General features: G+C 41.0%; 1 protein-coding gene across 2 annotated transcripts in view; it reads left to right on the forward strand.

Moving 5' to 3' along the window:
• Positions 1 to 8,079: 8,079 nt before the first annotated feature.
• Positions 8,080 to 14,243, forward strand: part of lepr (leptin receptor) — a 132,355-nt gene continuing 126,191 nt past the window's right edge. The window contains exon 1 of one of the 2 annotated variants that reach the window (XM_048539680.2): positions 8,080 to 8,476. Coding sequence is in view for 1 of the 2 variants with exons in the window: in XM_048539679.2 (XP_048395636.1) it covers positions 8,589 to 8,603 (15 nt within the window). In the remaining variant the exon portion in view is untranslated. Of the gene's footprint in view, positions 8,477 to 8,511; positions 8,604 to 14,243 lie in introns of those variants that run through there. The other variant, XM_048539679.2, reaches the window with a different exon arrangement.

Here is a 14,243-nt window from a genome sequence, read left to right on the forward strand (position 1 = left end):
TTGCTACAGTGAGTCAGCTGCTGTACAGATACTTAAATTCATAGGCTCTCAATTTTGGACTAAGTTAGTCTGACCAGAAGCGTTTCAAATTCCATCATGGAGTCATATAGTCATACAGCATGGAAACAGACCCTTCAGTCCAACCTGTCCATGTCAACCATAACTTTAAACTAAACTAGTCCCACTTGCCTGCACTTGGCCCATGTCTCTCCAGACATTTCTTATTCATGAACTTATCTAAATGTCTTTTAAATGTTATTGTACCCCCATCCACAATTCCTCTGGAAGTCATTCCACACACAAACCACTCTGTGCAAAAAAAAATTACCACTCATGTCTTTTTTTAAAGCTTGCTCATCTCACCTTAAAAATATGCCCTCCAGTCTTGAAATCTCCATACTAGGGAAATCTCACCTGCCATTCACATTATCTATACCCCCATCATGATTTTAAAAGCCGATTTCAGGTCACCCTCAGCCTCCTACGCTCCAGCGAAAAAATCTCAACCTATCCAGCCTCTCACATATTTCAAATCCTCCATTCCTGGCAACATCCTGGTAAATATCTTCTGAATCCTCTCGAATTGAATAATGTGCTTCCTATAACAGGGCGATGAGAACTGCGCACAATACTTCAGATGAGAACTCATCAACATAAAACATCCCTATTCCTGTACTCAAAGGATCTGAGCAATGAAGGCATGAATGGTAAATGTTTTCTTAATCACCCTATCTGTACGTCATGGGAATTTCAAAGAATTACGTGCCTGATCCCCTCTGTCTTTGTGTTCTACAACACTACCCAAGGCCCTATGTTTAATTGTATAAATCCTACCCTTGTTTGTTTTACCAAGATGTAATACCTTACATTTATTCAAATTAAATACCATCTGCCACTCTTCAGCCCATTGACCCAGTCCTTGGTTGTTGGTGCATTGGTTGCTAGAGTCTGGGGTACTAGGCAGGTGTATTAGGCTAGGATCGGGGGGAATATTTGCTGGTTACAATCCAGCAACACTTACGGAAAAAGAATGCATAGATACCAGATGGTCACAAGGTGGTCCATGATTGAAGAGCTTATCAACTTTTGCCATCTAATGTATAAATTAAGAAATGACAACTGACGCAATGCCATTGATAAAGGAAGACATAAAATTTGAATATGATAATTAAAATGGTATAAAGGGGCTTCCACGTATGTAGAATCTTCCACAGTCTCAGGCTCTCCTCATGTGCTTTGAAACGTATGAAACATGGCAGCCCATTTTCCATAACTTCCCACAAACAATAATGTGAAATCCCCTGCTCTTGAACATAGGAAAATAGTATAGGCTTTTAGTTACTGAAGCCTGTTTTACAAAATAGTGCCACAAGATCTGTTACATCAGTCTGACTGAGTAGTTTAAGGTTTCTTCAGAAAGAAGATGCCTGTGAAAATGAATCAGGTCTCAATACTCTGAAGATTTCATTGAAATATCCTGCTGAAGTCTCTGTAGTGGAACTGGAACCCAAAACCTTTAACTCATAGGTGAGAATGTTACCACTGGGCTAAGCTGATATGACTAGATACATAGCTATAGATAGAGATCTAGAAATTTAATCCATTGTTGTGGTAAAGCTTCTTTAATTTTTGTTATGTTTTCCACACTTGACCTCCATTGATTCCTACTGAGTTTATTTACGTATAAAATGTAGAAAAAAATTGTAAACCCAAAAGACCATTTGATGAATTAAGCGTTTTGATGTTCTACTCACTATTTATCCCTTACCTGACATTACTAAAACAAAATAACTGGTTATTTATTTCATTTATACCTGTTAGCTCTTGCTTTCTGCAAAGCAGAATGGGAGAGGCAAATAGTCTGGAATAAATCATATTCCAATCTGTTAGGGATCAGACAATGGGTCAATGTTGTAATAAGATTGATGAGCTGTAGGACAGGTATCATCACAGAAACATAATATAGTGGCAGTAAGAGATACCTATTAAAAGTAGAAGTGAAGATTATAAACTTAATATTTTGGAAAGGAGGAGAAAAAGAGGGAGGGGATGGTAGTATTAATCATATAAACTATCACATTGCTGAAGAATACAATGATATTAAAGGGTCAAAGGTTGAGTTTAATATCTGAAATAACTAATAAGCTATAATGGCACTATTCCATGTATGTTATCAAGTAATGGAAAGGAGACAAAGGATTAAGCTTCAGTCAAATTATTTTGGGGAGGAAGAATTATGGATTAGTGATACTAGAGAGCTACAATTATTCTAAAATAGCAGTGTAAATGGCAAAAATGGGGACAGATTCTAGAAACGTTTATAATTGAACTTCCTTGACTAGTGTGTTTGATGTTGGGAACTACTTCTATGAAATGAAAGTGGAGCACGTTTTAGTGAAGAGCATTTATAAGCAGTGACCATGTCAACTATTGTTAACGTAGGGGTTAAGTAACGGCTGGAGATCCCATGCTCCTCCTGTGCGAAGTGGGAATTCAGGGACCATTCTGATGTCTCTGACTCCTTCTCACGCAGGAAGTGTATCCAGCTGTAGCTACTGTCTGACCGCTTGACAACACTGGAGCTGCAGCTGAATTCACTTTGCAGTATCCACGAGGCTGAGGGAATCGTGGATAGCATGTTCAGTAAGTTGGTCACACCGCTTATAAAGATTACTCAGGAAGATAGGGGATGGGTGACCAACAGACAGAGGAAGAGTAGGAAGGTAGTGAAGGGGTCCCCTGTGATCATCTCCCTCCAAAACAGTGATACCAGGGGAAGGTGGCAGCAGTCAGGCTCATGGCACCATGGCAGGCTTTTCTGCACAGGAGGGCAGGATAAAGAGTGGCAGAGCTATTGTGATAGGGGATTCAATTGTAAGGGGAAATAGGTGGGCACTTCAGAGTCCACAAACTAGAGTCCAGGATGGTGTACCTCCCTGGTGCAAGGATCAAGGATGTCTTGGAGCGACTGCAGGGCATTCTGGAGGGGAAGGGTGAACTGCCAGCTGTTGTGGTGCATACAGGCTCCAACAATACAGATAAAAAAATGTAATGAGGTTCTACAGGTTGAATTCAGGGAGTTAGGAGTTAAACTAAAAAGTACAATCTCAAAGGTAGTTAGCTCGGGATTGCTACCAGTGCCATGTACTAGTCATGGTGGGATAGCAAATATGGATATGTGGCTTGAAGGATGGTTCAAGAGGGAGAGAACCAAATTCCTGGGACACTGGAGGAGGTGCGGACGGCACAAAACGGATGGCCGGCACCTGGGCTGGACTGGAACCAATGTCCTGGGAGAATGTTTGCTGGCGCTTTCGGCGATAGTTTAAACTTAATACGGCAGGGGGAATGGGAACCAATGCAGGAAATCAGAGGGAAGTAAAGTGGGGACAGAAACAGAAGACAGTAAGGGGAAAAGTGAACATGGAAGGCAGAGAAACCAAAACACAAAAATCAAAAAAGGGCCACAATTCACAAATTATTCTAAAAAGGCAATAAATGTCAAAAAAACCTGAAGACTCTATATCTCAATGCGACAAACAATTACAATAAGCTGGAGAATTAATTGCGGAAACAGTTATTAATGGATATGATATAATTGGGATCAGAGACCTGGATCCAGCGTGACCAAAGATGGGAACGTAACATCCGGGGTTATTCAATTTTAAGGAAAGGGAAGGGAAGTGGGGTTGCGTTGCTACTTTGGGAGGAGATTAACACAATAGTAAGGGAGGACATTAGCTTGTACAATGTGGAATCAGAATGGGTGGAGTTGTGGAACACTAAAGGGAAAAAGATATTAGTGGAATTTGTGTACACCAAACAGTAGTTGTGCTGTTGGGAACTATATCATACACGAAATTAGAGATGCATGCTGTAAGGGTTTGGCAGTTATTATGGGTGAGTTCGATTTACATATTGATTGGACTGGCCAAACTAGTATCAAGGTAATGGAGAAGGATTTTCTGAAATGTTTGAAGGATGGTTTCCTCAACCAATATGTCAAGGAACCAACTGGACAGCAAGCCATCCTAGACTGGGTATCGTGTACAGAGTGAGACTCAATTTAGCAACATTGTGATGTGAAATTGTTTGAAGAAGAATGACCACAATATGGTTGAATTCTTTATCAAGATGGATCGTGGCACGATTAAATCTGAATCTAGGGTCCTGATCTTAAATAAAGCTAATTTTGATGGTATGAGGCTTGCATTGGCTAGGATAAGCTGGCTAAGGATACTTAAAATAGATAGGCAATAGCAGAAATTTAAAGAACACAGGGATTAACTTCAACAATTGTACATCCCCCTGTTTGGCATAAGAGTAGAACAGGGAAGGTGGCTCAACCATAGCTAGCAAGGGAAATCAGCGTTAGTGTTAAAGCCAAAGAAGAGGCATATAAATTGGGTAGAAAAGGCAGGAAATGTGAGAACTGGGAGAAATTCAAAATTCAGCAGAAGAGGACAAGGGGTTAAATTTGGAAAGGGAAAATAGAACATGAAAGTAAACTTGTGTGAAACATAAAAACTGACTGCAAAAGCTTCTATTGATATGTGAAGAGAAAGACTGGTGAAGACAAGTGTAGGTCCCTTACAGTTAGAATCGGATGAATTCATAATGGATAACAAAGATGGTAGACCAGTTGAACAAATACTTTGGAGCTGTCTTCACTAAGTAGGATAGAAATAAACTTCAGGAGATGCTAGGGACAGAGGATGAAGCATGAAGGAAGTACTGAAGGAAATCCTTATTAGTCAGGAAATGGTATTGGGGAAATTGATGGGATTCAAACTCGATAAATCCCCAAGATCTGATTCTCTTCATCCCAGAGTACTTAAGGAAGTGGTCCTAGAAATAGCTGATGCTTTGACGATCATTTTCTAGCATTCTGTAGACTCTCACTCTTTAAAAAAGAAGGGAAGAGAGAAAATGGGGAATTATAGACTGGTTGGCCTGACAACAGTGGCGAGGAAAATGCTGGAGTCAATCATTGAGGATACAATAACTGAGCATTTGAAAACAACTGACAGAATTGGTCCTAATCAGCATGGATTTACTAAAGGGAAGTCACGCTTAACAAACCTTACAGAATTTTTGAGGATGTGACCGGTAGAGTGGACAAGGGTAAATCAGGACATGTTGTGTGTCTGGACTTTCAAAAGGCTTTTGACAAGGTTCCACACAAGAGATTAGTAAGGAAAATTAAAGCTCATGGTACTGGAGTTAATGTATTGACATGGATAGAGAACTGGTTGGCAGACAGGAAGCAGAGTTGGAATAAATGAGTCATTTTCAGAGCGGCAAGCAGTGATGAGTGGGGTATTACAGGGTTCAGTACTGCGACCTCAGCTGTTCACAATATGCATTAATGATTTGGACAATGGAATTGAATGCAATATCTCCAAATCTGCAGACGATACTTAGCTGGGTGGCAGTGTGTGCTGTGAGGAGGACTGCAGGGTGACTTGGACAGACCAGCTGAGTGGGCAAATATTTGGCATACATAATATAATGTGGATAAATGTGAGGGTATCCACTTTGGTCACAAAATCAGGAAGGCAGATTATTATCTGAATGGTGGCAGTTTAGAAAAAGCTGAGGTGCAACAAGATCTGGGTGTTACAATGGAACAGTTGCTGAAGGTTGGCATGCAGGTGCAGCAGACAGCGAGGAAAGCTAATGGCATGCAAGCCTTCATAGTGAGAGGATTTGAGTATTGGAGTAAGGATGTCTTGCTGCAGTTATAGAGTGCCTTGGTGAGGCCACACCTTGAGTGTTGTGTGCTGTTTTGGTCTCCTAGTCTGAGGAAGGACATTCTTGCTATTGATGTGGTCCAACAAAGGTACACCAGACTGATTCATGGGATGGTAGGACTGACATATGAGGAAAGACCGGATCAACTGGGTTTGTATTCACTGGAGTTTAGAAGAATGAGAGGGAGCTCATCGAAACATATAAAGTCATGATGGGATTGGACAGGGTAGATGCGGAAAGAATGTTGCTGATGTTGGGACAAGGGGTCACAGTCTAAGAAAAAGGGGCAAGCCAATCAGGACTGAGATAAGGAAGAATTTCTTCATGTAGAGAGTTGTGAACCTTTGGAATTCTCTCCCAAAGAATGCTATTGGGATCAGTGCTTTAGGTATGTTCAAAAGGGAGCTGGACAAGGCCCTTGTGGCTAAAGGGATCAAGGAGTTTGGGAATAGGGTGGGAATGAAATACTGAGATTGCATGATCATCCATGATTGTACTGAATGGTGGTGCAGGCTTAAAGAGCTGAATGGCCTACTCCTACACAATTTTTTATGAATAGAGAAAATAGAGGCAAGGAAGTTACTTCCACTGGTGGATGAAACGAGAACTAGGGGGCATACCCTCAAAGTAAAGGGGAGCAGTTTAGGCATGAGCTGAGGAGGAACTTCTTCACCCAAAGGTTGTGAATCAGTGGAATTCCCTACCCAGTGTAGTAGTTGAGGCTACTTAGATAAATGTTTAAGGCAAAAATAGATTTTTGAACCATAAAGGAATTAACGGTTATGGTCAGCAAGTGAGTAAGTACAGCTCAGTCCACAAAAAGATGAGCTATGTTCTCATTGAATGGCAGATCAGACTCAAGAGCTGACGGCCTACTCCTGCTCCTATTTCTTATGGAGGTGCTAGTGGATTGGTGGGAACGAGGAGCAGAGAGCACAGGGCGGGGCAGAACCTGTAGAGAGAGAGAGAGAGAGAGATGAATGAGCTTCCAAACCTAGAGTGTCCTCAATAACTAGAGGGTAAAATGAAATAGGATGAGACAATTGGTAATTGTAAAATTTATAATGCAATACAGAACTAAGCTGATCAGAAAAGATGAAAAGAGAAATAAGGAGGGCATAGAAAATGAATGAGAATAGATTAAAGACTAAAATACAAAGAAACAAAATGCCCCTTAAAAAACAAAGTACTAAAACTATAGTCAAAGGTAGCGTGAGGCTAATTAAGCACCAACCACCCTTATAGAGGTCTACATAAAAATACTTTGCATCTACTCATTAAAGAAGACGATGTGCGAATGATTGGGGAGGCCAGTCTAAACTATAAATATATTCATATTAGAATTGTATTCTTCTTACCAGCTGAAATGTCAGAAGCAGTATACTAACTAATTCCTCCTGTGGCTGTGACCTTCTAATTTTAAAGTGTTTATTTCACACATTCTACTTATTTGTTTTTGAAGGTTTTCCTGAATTTCAGATCTCCATAAAGGTTGTTAATAATTGGTAAACCATTGCATAGAATTCCTAGCATATAACTTTTTCTGCCTTCGTGCCCAGCTATAGCTATGAAGAATCCATTGTTTGTCCCTGTTACAATTTAACTCCTGACCAGTTTGAACCATTAGATATACACCGCCTGTTCACATCTTCCATTCTGGGACAGAGTGTCTATCTATTCCTACCCAATTTCTTGGTCCTGTCAATGCCCAAGTTATGTAAAAATGCCCCAAAATGTAAGTTTCACCTATAAGAAAATTACAACTATGCGCCAAATTTTCATACAGTGTGTTGATTCACAAGTTAGCTCAGTTAAAATGTCCCAAACTTAGACGTGTAGTAATTATGACGAAGTATTTGGCAACGTTTATTTACAAGGTATATTTAAGAATTGTAGCATAGACGGGGAAAAGGAAATTCTTTAATTGCCTGCTTTTTCTGATTATTCCCGAAAGTCTGACGAGAAGTTTTGCAAAGTTTACAAAAGATGTTTGATTTATATTCAGACTTCAAACGGAATTGTTGCAACATGAAGCAGTTTATTTGGTCTAAACGCCTATGTCAGCTGTCCGAAAGAGCAGTTTTATTTAGTTTCTCTAAAACTTTTCACATTTTTACCCGTTTTTCAATCTTGTCAAAGCCCATTTTTCCTCACCCTTTTCTTTCGGCCTATCACTGACTCAGCTCCGATTCTTGCTCTGTCTGTGTCCCCGACACCTTCTCCCTGCGCACCTTCTTCTGTTTGTGCCCACGTGCTCGACTCATGCAATTGCTCACCTTCTGCCGCCTTCGGCTCTCTCACTCTGTCTCTCTCACTGTCATCCCTGCCCCCTCTGTTACTCAGCACATGACTGCTTATCATCGTCAGTGCGGAGCTGCTGTTACCTACCCGCCAGTGTCTGGAATGAGCTTCTCAGAAAGAAGCAGCAAGCAGCAAGAGCCACGTGTGAACAAACGTCAGTGAAGAAGCAGCAAGGCTCAGGGTCGCTGCTTACGAGCTCTTCGCGGCCGATCGAGACCGCTGAGCTTGGTCTGTCAGCCAGCTCGGATAGCGCTCGCACAGCGTGCTTCCCAGTGATTATGTATGGCCTCTGGTCGGTAGGCTGGAGAGGGAGAAAAATAACCATGTTGGGCGACACGATGCTCGGAAAGTAATTCTTGAAACGACCCTTTAAAATCTTTTTCAGAAGTTGCGATTTCAGCCTCGGCACTGGGCAGTTAATGTGAGTTTCAAACGTTGTTTCTGACTTGTTGCATTAAGCTTTGGAGATTTGAGTTATTCTGAAGGAGAAAGTGGGCAAAATCTGCCCGAGTGTGTGAAATACAATTTAAGGAATGTTTGAAGGAAAGGTGGGGCTTGAAAGTTTACTTGTTCTAAAACCAATTTGCGGTAGTTTAGTTTATTGAAGAATGTGCGGTTTGTTGTTCCAAAATTCTCTTGTACTTTCTGTCGGATTGCTGCCTTACTCACTCAAGAATAGTACGTAAAGGTGACTGCTGCGTATAGCGCTTGATTGAGAATGTTATATTCCAGGGAATAGATGTGGCAAATCTTTTAAAAAAAATTTTTTAGGGATGGAAAAGTGCCAGAGCAGCTGCGCACCACATTAGCTGTTTCCACATCAGTTTCGCCATTGTATGTTTGCAAATAAAAACGCTGCCGAGTACTTTTTCCCGACGATTATGTGCTTTTTAAGGGATTTAAGTCGAGAATCGACACAAAGTACAGGGAAGCCTGGCGTGTGGTAATTATTTAACTAGAGTTGGAACTTGGAGGCTTTGCATTTTTTTTTGCGGAACAGTTTTTCATCGCAACTAATAGATCATTGAATGCACATCAGATCCTCAAACAAAAGTGTCACATTTTGAATTTTTATGAAGATAGCACATACTTGATAATTTCGAACGCTAATGAAAACTGCCCGATTATTTCCAAGCAGCTGACACCTCGGTCCTGGTTGAAACTGAATAAGTAATTACAGCGAAAATGTATTGGGTAAGTGGAAGATTGCAACTTGAACAAACTTCAGGAGGTCCTGGTACATAGTGGGTAGTGCCCCTATCTCTCAGCCTAAAGCCCTGGGTTCAAATTTCCTCCAGGACTTGGTGGCTGAGGAAAGTCTGGTCATCACAGGGCCAAAGAGGTTCTTTATCTATATTCAACTCCATCCAACATGCGATAATAAAAATGGGGAAAAAAATTCTTCATTAACCATGTGGTGAGAAGTAAATTTGGAGCCTCCACCATCATATGGTGGACTACAACATGCATGTGAAAGTCCATGTTGCCAAATAAACTCTGAAATCATGGGGGACCAGTCAACTGGAGGGTTGTCGTCGAGCTGATTTGTGCCAACTGTTCGGGGCTTGACCCCTGTTCTGTCTGGTGGGAGATTCGAGAAGTGGGTCCTGGCAGTGACCATGGTGCTGTAAATTGGATCTGCCTTCAGGCAGAACACTCAAAGCGAAGACACCCAGCAGTGAGAAGTTAGTCCCAGGGATCAGGAACTTCAGTTGTAAGGATAGATTGAAGAAGTTGGGACTATTCTCCTTGGAGATAAAAAGACTAAGAGGAAATTTTATCAATGCTTTCAAAGTCATCAGCAGGTTGGACAGAATACATAGGGAGAAGCTGTTCCCACTCGTAAAAGAAAAAAAGGAACAAGAAAGATTGAAAGTAGTATGTAAAAGATGCAAAAGTGATGTAAGAAAAATCTTTTCACCCATTGAGTAGTTAGGATATGGAATGCACTGCCGGGAAATGTGGTGGAGGCAGGTTCAGTTGAGGCTTTGAAGAGGATTTTGGATAATTATTTGCATAGAAACAGTGCGCAGGGATATGGGGGAAAGGAAGGTGATTGGCACCTAGTGATAGAACTAGTGCAGGTATGATTGGCTGAATGGCCTGCTTCTGAGACATTGTATTTTGTAATTCTGTGATTTTTGTGATATTTTACTTCTATTTGGGGAAAAAGTTAAAATATGAATTGGGATTAGAACTGGCAAAATTAATCATTCAAATGGAAATCACAAACTTGGAAGTGTCAGAACCCAATCTGAAACAAATATAAAGCATCTTGGATTTGAAAATTATGATCATGATTTTGATTAACTCTGCTGTTAAATCTAAGCTTGTTTGGGTGAATCACAGGCTGCCTCATCCTCAGCTATTCTGGATGGATGGAAGCTTGCAAGGCAGGCCTTAAAGGGTCTAATAAAACTGACCAATAAAAAGCTAAGTGGTTTGTTTCAGTGTGGTAGAGTATTTGTTGACCAGTTATGGTGTGCTTCCCTGGTCTGGAATGTAATTTCTACAGAGGCTTGAGACAAATTTGCATTTTAATACAACATTTGCTCTATAGTAGTTAATTTTAAGGATCCATTTTATACATCTTAAATGATGTTCCTTTGCATTGGTGTGATTAGTGAAAAAAATACGATTTAAATTTTCAAAAGACCCACTAGACCATAGCTTGCCTAAAAGCCATGTAAATAGTTAGAGATAGTAAGAACTGCCGCTAGTGGAGTCAGAGATAACACAGTGTGGAGCTGGAGGAACACAGCAGGCCAGGCAGCATCAGAGGAGCAGGGAAGCTGAAGTTACGGGTCAGGACCCTTCTTCAGAAATGGGGATGGGGCAAGGAAGCTCAGAAATAAATAGAGAGGAGGGGTGGGGCTGGGGAAGATAGGTGGGATGGTGATAGGTGACTGCAGGTAGGCAGTGTTGGGGATTGGTCAGTGATATAGGAGGAGCAGATAGGTGGGAGAGAAAACGGACAGGTTGTGTCATGTCAAAGAGGCAGGGATGAGAGGGAGGGTTGGTCATGGGATGAGGCTGGGGGCATGGGGAGATTTTGAAACAGGTAAAGTCCACATTTAGACCATGGGTTGTAAGGTCCGAAGGCAGAATATGAGCTGCTGCTCCTCCAGTTTCCGGGTGGCGCCACTGTGACACTGGAGGAGGCCCAGCATGAACATGTCGCCCAGGGAGTGGGAGTGGGAGTGGGAGGGGGGAGTTAAAATGGTCTGTGACTGGAAAATGTTATCGTTTAATGCAAACAGAGTGCAGGTGCTGTACAAAGCGGTCTCCAAACCTCTGCTTGGACTCACCGATGTACAGGAGGCCACATCGGGAGCAGCAGATTCAATAGACCAAGTTGACAGATGTGCAGGTGAACCTCTGTCTGATTTGAGAGGTTTGTTTGTATCTTGAATGGAGGTGAGGGGGGAGGTGTAGGGGCAGGTGTAGCACTTCCTGTGGTTGTACGGAAATGTGCCGGGGTGGTGGAGTGTGCAATGGATGAGGATGTTGCAGAGAGTGTGATCCCTACAAAAGACAGGTAAGGGTGGGGAGGGAAATATATCGTTGGATTGTAGGTGGCGGAAGTGGTGGAGAATGATACGTTGAATCTGGAGGTTAGTGGGGCGATATGTGATGATAAGGGGGAATTCTGTCTTTGTTTTTGTTGGTGGAAGGGGATGTGAGGGCTGAGATATGGGAAACGCAAGAGATGCGGTCGATAGCATTTTCGACTGCTGAAGGGGGGAAGTTCGGGAATGGAATGCCTCCTCTATGGAGCAGATGTGGCAGAGTGGAGGAACTGGGAGTAGGGAACTGTATTCTTGCAGGAGGGTGGCTGAGAGGAGGTGTAGTTGAGGTAGCAGTGGGAGTCAGTGGGCTTGAAATCAATGTTGGTTTTGAGGTGGTCACAGGAGATGGAGACAGAGAGGTCCAGGAAGGAGAGGGAGGTATCAGAGATGGTCCAGGTGACTTTGAGTTTGGGGTGAAAGGTGTTCGTAAAGTTGATGAACTGCTCAAGCTCCTCGTGGGAGCATGAGACAGTGCTGATACAGTAATTGAAGTAGCGGAGGAAGAGGTGGGGGATAGTGCCAGTGTAGCTGTGGAAGAGGTTTCCACTTCCAACCCTATCTCCTGCATAGAGATGGTCTTGCTCCTCCAACCTTTGTTGACAGAGATATTTCTTCCTTCGATCTCAACCTAACTGAAAGGGACCCCTCTCAATTCATGCTGCTATTTTTCTTCCTCTGTTTCATCTGAAGCTAGCTATCCTCTCTTTACAGTCCTGTCTTTGGCCTTCATTTCGACAGCTCTCCTACATTTCTTTTCCCTCTTCGTGCCTTACTCAATTTATGATGATTCTTAGTTTCTCTTCAACTAATGTTTGTATTCTCCTGTCTTTCTCCGTGCTTCTACACTGTTTTGACCCCCTCCCCCAAGTGATTACAGTTTGCCTGTTGTCTGATTTTATAGCTTCTAGCTCATCCAAGCTTCAATTTTTTTGCCTCCCATAGCCTCTTCTCTGTGCTGTACCTTCACAAGATATGCTTCTATTGCAAGTGATACTCTTCATTGTCCTGTGGTTAGGATTTCTTCCATGTTGGTCTTTTCTTTGTCTTTCAGTATGCATGCTTTTAAAACCCAATTTAGCACTAACTGATCACTGTGTCTTCATTTGCCTTGTTTTCTATCTCTTTTTCACTTTGATTACCTGTATTAATTCTAATTCCCATAAGAGTATTTTTTTTTCCAACTGAAGCAGTACATGCACACTCTTTCTGTAAGCCTTTATTAATATGCCTAGCTGTTTTGAAATGAATTTGGCTGTTCCTGTCAAGTTTCTTGTACATATAGCAATGAATGAGAAATAATGAATGGAGCTTTGGTTTCTTCATGAATGGAATTTTCAGTTCATGAATGATGGAAGTCACTGTGTAAAACCCTAAAAATATATTACTAAATGTTTAGTGATCAAGATTCCAACAATATGTAAATAGAACTAGTTTAATAAGTGTGTATGTTTATGTAATTTATTTGGTTAAAAATCCAAGTAATTGAAAAATGAGAGAAAATGATTGCATTCCAATGATTTCAACAGAAGCAAAAATTAACAAAATTCGAAAGAAAATGCAGAAATAAATCACCACCCAGGGTAGATCAGGATTTGATGCAGATATGATTCAACCTATGATCAGACCTGCATTTCACTGGAAGAATAGATGTTTGTTGAATTTAACCTTGAATACTTCTAAACATAAATTTGAAGATAATAATCACTTAAGGTGAAGTTTGAGTCATGCTGATTATTCTGAACATATGGATTCTATCTGGTTTTGAGATGTGACAAGGTGCTTAGTGTGCCATTGTTCCATCCACCTACTACTTCTCCAGATTGAAGGTGACATTGCAACCCACGTGTGTATTTCACTGTAGGGAGATGGCACAAGAAAGATGAGGATCATTCACTATCCAACAGCAGTTGGACAAAATCATACCGCTGATGTTTGAGTAACATATTTCAGAAATGTCAAATAAAACTTTACTGGGGCACATCTTTCAAAGAATTAACTTGAAATATTAAATTTAAGAGAAGCAGTTTCTTTTTTCTTTGAAGGCTGGCTGAGTACTTGGAGATGGCAGAGTGTAGAATGCTTGAGGCAAGGTACTACCTAAAAGCAATAATTTTTATTAATGGTCAATTAATAATGACTTATTTAACAGTCAAATAACATATGGTTCAGAATGTATTTGTAGCGTGAAGTCATATGTGTGAAATCACTTCACAAACAGCTCAAGTAGAGCAAAGGTGCGATTATTTTAAATTATCATCTTGAGCAGTGTAAGACCAGAATGTTTATCTCGGAATTGCCAGGTCAAAGTTAGTTTGTCAGACTGACACATAGGACTATACTGTTTGGATGTGTTGAATGGGGGGATTCTTTTTGAAGTGTTTGAAAGCCTAAATATGTTTGGATATTATTAGCACCCACTTTAATCATACTTTAAACAGACAGGGCATCGAGTATAGTATTGCAAAGTAAGAAATTGGTTATAAAACAAGGTACAAACATGTTTTAAGTTGTTGTTCAAGCATTGCCATTTGTAAAATTCTCTCTGTTAAGTAAATGTTGTAGAGTCAATATATCTGTAACATTAACGTCAAAGCATTCCAAAAGCATTCATGGAAAATC

This window comes from Stegostoma tigrinum, chromosome 8 (assembly GCF_030684315.1).
Source record: "Stegostoma tigrinum isolate sSteTig4 chromosome 8, sSteTig4.hap1, whole genome shotgun sequence".
Lineage (NCBI taxonomy): Eukaryota > Metazoa > Chordata > Chondrichthyes > Orectolobiformes > Stegostomatidae > Stegostoma > Stegostoma tigrinum.